Here is a 6,711-nt window from a genome sequence, read left to right on the forward strand (position 1 = left end):
AAAGTTTTGCACTCGTTCCGTTAGACCATGTCCTCAGAAAATGTCTGATATCTGATCTTTCCCCAAACTGCCCTTTGACGTGTGACCTCCAATTTCGCGCTGGTGATGGGATTCCTCCCCATCACACTATACATCGAATATTAAGAGCGTAGATCAAGCCGTTGAGATTTGTGCCGCAATTCCGTATTTCCTCCTATACCTTAAGTTAAGGGGAAAATATTCCCCCTCCATTGACACATCTTGACCTTTGACCCTTGACCCCAAATTCGACATCCCGAGCCTTTTTTGGCAATCCCCCCCCCCCCTATAGTCCCGAATATCAAGACCGTATGTCGCGCGGTTAAGATTTGTGCCCAACTGTTGACAGCCGCACGGACGGACGCACTGACGGATGGACGGACGGACGGACAATCATGCGATTCTACAAGCTGCATTTGACTTCGTCAGATAAGTTAAACACACACACACACACACATATGATATATACATATACAATGTATGTGTATACAATGAAAATATAATACTTTAGTATAATACAACACAGTAAAGTATAATACAATACTTTCTTGACAGATTGCCTGTTCAATCATTGTATAACCGCAACTTAGGGAAGGCCAAAAGTGACACTTGTGAGCAGTTGTTGATTCTACAAAGGTGGCTACTAACACAGATTTGGCTTATTGGTATAGCTGGGCTTGTTTTTATGATTATGATGATGGTATTGTTCATTGGTTAGTAATTATGCTTGAACCTGCATTTAATGTAAATGTGATGGACGTAACATTGACGTGATGTGACATAAGGCTCTGTACGTACAGCACCGAGTTCTGGAGCCATGATAGAGCTGTACATGACTCTGGGATCCCAGTGAGATCCATAGTCGCCTTCCTATAAACAATGTAAACAAGAGACACTCAATGCCAGTGCAACATTTTGATGCTTACAAGGTTGTAAGTTTTTAATAGATACATTATTGCTAATATGTTACACGTTATATCATGAATATATGTGAACATATATATTTAGAATATACAGTAGTTCAAACACTATTCCACTTATTCTACATTAATATTATGCTTATTAGGATTATTATGATATTATTATGCTTATTATATTAGGATTGTGAAAACATCATAACTGTTTATGAGAAAATGTTTTGTGTTCAGTTTAAACAGTGTATAATATTTTTAAAGAGAGACAGGGAGTCACTGGGTTAAATACACCATGGGTTACCAAATTTCAGGTTTCAATTTCCTAAAGTTCAGGTCAATTGTTCAGAATTCTGCAACTTCTTGTACATATGGGCTGATATAATACGAGCTAAAGTGAACGTTTGTACTAATTAAGCACTGACCTTTATCTCCAACGTGCCCCCGTAATCTTCATCATCACAGCTGAAGTGCTCCTGAGCAGCTTTCACGACACCAGGCGTCGCTAGTCGCACCACATCGTTTGCACTGTCAACTTTCACAACCTTGTTCCATGGCTGGCAGTCCTTACCATCAACTAATGCGATGAAACGTGATGCATGTTTGACACATAACCGTGTGTGCTCTGCTAAGATTTGTGCGCAAATCTCACAGATGTACAGCATTGATTGTATATACATATAATGGCCGAATAGAATATTTTCTCCTTGACCCCCCCCCCCTCCTGACCTATTGATACTATCATGAACATATATATGCTAAGGATTACAAAACTGTTATTAAGATAAGTACTACATCTTTACTATGTTCTGCATCTACCTCTAGAGATAAACATAATATATCAATGTTATTATCAACAACTTGAAACAACATTTAAACAAACGTTCTGTTGGAATAGAACATGTTCATATAAATAAATCGCAGCAAAAGGCTGTATGAGAAATGCTAAACGAAGTTTCAACACACCTGTCACTGAACAGTTTTGATAATTACGGAACATGTCCTTTGAAAATCCGAGCGCGTGAAACAGTTCATGGATCGCCGTCTGTAACATGCAAAAGTACAACTACAATGCAATCACGTGTGGGATTCGTTAAGCTGAGAAAGCCATGAAAAAGCACCGTATTTTAAATACACACATGATTCAATGCCTTTATTCATGAGCTCCATGCCATAAATAAATCCCCATACAGTATTATTACAATTATTAATTACTAATTATTATGATAACATTCACATTTTTATCAATTTAATTTTTAATTTTTTAATTTATCAATTCAATTCAATTTAAATTTTTTAATTCAGGTAACTGCATATTGGCATCTAAGCCAGCCAACGCACCAACTCTGCTCTGTCCTTGTTGAAGCTGGAAGGTTTGAGGTGATCTGGGCAGAAGTTCACGAATCCTGCAATCGGTCGGCCATACTGGTCCCGTCGACAGTACACGGCATAGGCTATGATGTGCTGAAACGTAAAGATTGCCAAATTATTTAGTACATTTATAAATTATCTCTGCGTTTTGAACAGCTCTAAACACATAATACCAAAACTGCAAAACTGCAAAACTGCATGTTGGCCTAGGATGTTGAATAATGGTAGTGATACATTGTATAATCATGGTCACAAGTCTCGTGGTTTGATCGAGTTCATTTGTTTATGCTGAAACATATGACAGAGCACAGTTAGTAATGGTAACATAAAGGAAAAGTAAACGCACGTGTGGATGCTCATAACTCTTTGACTTCCCTGCAGAAACCATGCATCAGACGTGTGGTTTCCATGTAAAACTTCTCATCGTAGGGGGAAGAGGCAGAAAAACCCGGTGGTTGAATGTTGATTTGCACCCAGAGCCCACGTGTTGAGCAGCGCGTATGAGCAAGGTAAACACACTGTCAGGCGGCTAATACCAGGCTGCGTTAGAGGAGCAACACCTGCACCTGAAAACCACGATGCTCACGGAAGTTCTCTTAATGGAAGCCCCGCCAAGCTTTATAGCGAAAAAAGCGAGCATAGTTTTCATCTGTGCACGCAGCCTAACCACGCAGATGGTACAAAGTACAAACAGTCATGGAAAGCAGATCACGTTGTGTATGAAAGGTAAAAACAACTTCTAACTCGTGTGCAGACACACACTAGCCATAGCAACAAACGGCACCCAACAGAGGTCATGAGAAAGTCACTCTAAGTTGATGCTCGCTCTTGCTGGTATATATTGCTTGGTAGCCACATCTACACGGCAGTGGAGTTATGAAGGTAGGTATTTACTAGGTAGTTTCGCTTAACAGCTCAAACTGCAGCTTGTGCGAAGCCATGAGAGATAGAAGCAGTAAGTATATCTATCCACTGATGAAGCAAGCACCGCCCGGCATTTAGCAAAAATCGGGAATAAAAATGGCATGGCACGATAACTATAATAAAAACCGATATGGAGGAATAAAATGCATCGCGTTAAGATGGGTAAAGCAAACACGTGTGAAGACGGTATTTAACAGTTTATGATTAGGCACACGATAGTTTATTGCCCCTTATAAACACTAGTTCAAAAAGGAAGTTCGAGCCAGCTTCGCACACAGACAAAAAAGAGAGCTTTGAGTATCACTACTCAAAATGACCGACACAGGATCCAAGAGGTTTAAAACAAGATACGGGTATGTGTATATGGAATGTCTCACATGGCTGACAAGTGAACATGTTTATTATATGGGTGCGCCGGTAACATCCAGGCACCATGTGCACTTGACAAGTTGTAAAATGCTCAAACAAACCCAACTCATATCTAAATCAGTAACTGAGCTCTAGATGAAGTAATCATTTATAATTACTTGCATGGCGCCTTCGAGAAAACAATAGTTTACTTGATGATATTGCAGTGATTTCTCAACGGTTTTTAATAGACTACATTTTAATTCAAATATTCATTCATCGATAACAAATACAGCATTCAACGAACAAACTTGAAGATCCGTCAAACACACCAGCCTTCGTTTTTTCAATCAATCAGATCATCATAATCGAAGCCATGGTTATTTAATCACCTTCGTTGTGCACGTAGGGGTCATGCTGGAGTAGATGTAGAGGATGAAGTCTGAATCTTGCACTCCGGATCCACGTGCAAACACTCTCTCCAGTGGCGCCCCCCACGTACGGTTGTAAATGTACAGCTCCTCTAGGTGATTCTCAGGAATCTGACAACCGAAGAAATGATGAATTATTGTTACACGTAATTCCTTGCATCATACTGCAAAACAGCATCGAATAGCAGAGTAACCAGGTATTACCACAGAATATTAACAGTTTTCGAAAAAGCTACAATAACACCAATAGGTAAATACATGTCTCAGGATATTGTCAAGAGCCCATATAAGCAAATGTTATGCACTCTAGAATTCGCCGACTTCTCATCTTCTTAGGCCTTCTTAGGCTGCCATATGCCAAGCAACCCTCCTTCAATTGAATGGTTAAATGATTGGTAACTGGCATGCATTCTTGGTTGCAAGGATATAGATCTATATAAAGGTTAAAGTTTCTATCCTTACAGACCATGAAACGTTGTGTAATTACCTCCGCCAAGGGGTTGGCAGGAGGTTAAGTTTTCACCGGCGTGTGTTTGTTGGTTTGTGGGTTTGTGTACAGCCTAACTGAAAAAGTTATGGACGGATTGTCATAAAATTTTCAGGATAGGTCACAAATGGGCTAACTTAGAATTGATGAGATTTTGGTGGTGATCGGGATCCAATTAATTAATAAAATTTTTCACAGTGAGAGAATTGAGCTGCCTTGGAGGTCTGTGCTCTCCGAGTGCTCTAGTTCCACATATTATCGACTTGTATCATAAAATAACTGCATTCTCAGCATCACACTTCCTTCACAACTGTGCACAATGCATCTAGAGCAGGCGACTTAGTATTTACAAGAAGGTAAAGTTATAATTGAATATATATATATATATATACTACAGTTGATCTATGTGCAGTATAGTTGAATGTAATATTTTTAACAAAAATGAAGATTTTTAGCCATTTTTAAAACCTGTTTTAGCATCACACACATTTAGTTCAAAGGACTAGGATACGAGGATCTAGCTTTACGTGCTTGAGATGTGATTTGAGTTATTCACCCTAAAGTCATCGACGTCCCTGGCGCACTTCTCGCCCTTGTAGACCGGCGTCTTCAGCCCACACTTGAGCTTATTCGGTCCACTCATAAACACCGACCGACAAGAGTCTTCCCTGCTCAACACCAGGGGGCCTCGCACGGGAACAACTGCAGAAAGATAAGACGATAGATGAGACAGTGGATGTCTGTGCTGCTATCAGTATGAATATAGGATTCATGCAGCAGGACATAATAAATATCATTACGGCTTCGATGTTGGTCGACTGATATTAGACAATAAAATTCACAACAGTATAACAAATTCCTTTCAAAATAACTTACACTGACATTTGGCAATACTGTGTGAACCGACATGGTTTTTTTTACAAGGCTCATTAACACCTAATAACAATGCAATGTTGGAAGACATGGTAGACTATTAACAGTAACAAGAGCAGAATGAGAGAAATGGCGGGATATAGACACGGTGGAAGCAGCTGACAGTATATCCCAGCTGACCAAAGCAAGGTGGACATACTGAGGATAAAGCTACCACGACTTGATGCGAAAATTCAGAGACAACTGTACCACCAACCAGAAGCAATTTCGAACAACCAACCAATAATATTTAGCCTTTATATATAATAACTAATTTATTATATGAATATAAACAAATAAATGAATATAAATATATTTATTTATTTATTTATTTATTATAGGCCTAGTACATCTATTATAATATTATGGTGCAGATTTCAACATGACTGCCCTAAAAAAAAATTGCTGTTTCCTAAAGAAACTCGTCTGCAGACGATTTTATTAGTGCACACAGATGTTGTCACCATGCATGCATGCAGAGTATGCTGAAGCTGAACCAACGTTTTACAGTCGGGTCGTTGTCCACGACCACGTGCCTCCGCGCACGAGACGACAAAGAAAACGTACTCGCAGGAGGTCAGTCAGTAAAGCTGAGAGGGTCTATGTCCCCCATGCAGGGTACTGCCGTAACGTACCCTGGGTACGGTCCGGTATACCGGAACGTACGATGGTACTATCTAATATGCCGGGCCGTACCTCGCCTACTCCACTAACGAGTCTAGGGAGTCGCCTACGTCTACTCCCTAACCCTAACCCTAACCCTAACCATATCAGATAGTTACCAGGAGTACCCTGGAGGACATAGACCCTAGGAGCGTCAGTAAATCACACCTAGTTCGCATGATTCTAATATTTCGGGTAAAATTCGCTTCACACGCTGGTATACGCACGTGAGTACAAGGAAAACGCACGCGTATGAAATTACTTAATAAAATCTCGCCACGTTCGCATGATTCTAATGTTTCGGGCAAAATACGTTTCACATGCTATCACGCACGTGAATGGAAGGAAAACGCACTCCAATTACGAAATTACTCCATAAAATCTCGCCACGTTTGCATGATTCTAATGTTTCGGGAAAAATACGTTTCACGAGCTATCACGCACGTGAATGGGAGGAAAACGCACTCCAATTACGAAATTACTCAATGAAATTTCGCCTTGCTCGCATGTATCTCATGTTTCTGTAAAAATACGTTTCACGAGCTATCACGCACGTGAATGGGAGGAAAACGCACTCCAATTACGAAATTACTCAATGAAATTTCGCCTTGCTCGCATGTATCTCATGTTTCTGTAAAAGAAATTA

At 40.0% G+C, this 6,711-nt stretch overlaps 1 protein-coding gene across 1 annotated transcript in view; it reads right to left on the reverse strand.

Annotated features, from left to right (window-relative positions):
• LOC106809299 (leishmanolysin-like peptidase) overlaps positions 1-6,711 on the reverse strand; it is a gene marked incomplete at its 3' end in the record, with an annotated part of 27,490 nt that overhangs the window by 3,811 nt on the left and 16,968 nt on the right. Inside the window, 6 exon segments of the mRNA XM_014812340.1 lie at positions 817-888; positions 1,355-1,506; positions 1,896-1,974; positions 2,271-2,393; positions 3,965-4,114; positions 5,047-5,192. Of these exon segments, the coding sequence (XP_014667826.1) occupies positions 817-888; positions 1,355-1,506; positions 1,896-1,974; positions 2,271-2,393; positions 3,965-4,114; positions 5,047-5,192 (722 nt within the window).

This window comes from Priapulus caudatus, unplaced genomic scaffold (genome assembly GCF_000485595.1).
Source record: "Priapulus caudatus unplaced genomic scaffold, Priapulus_caudatus-5.0.1 Scaffold343, whole genome shotgun sequence".
Classification (NCBI taxonomy): Eukaryota; Metazoa; Priapulida; class Priapulimorpha; order Priapulimorphida; family Priapulidae; genus Priapulus; species Priapulus caudatus.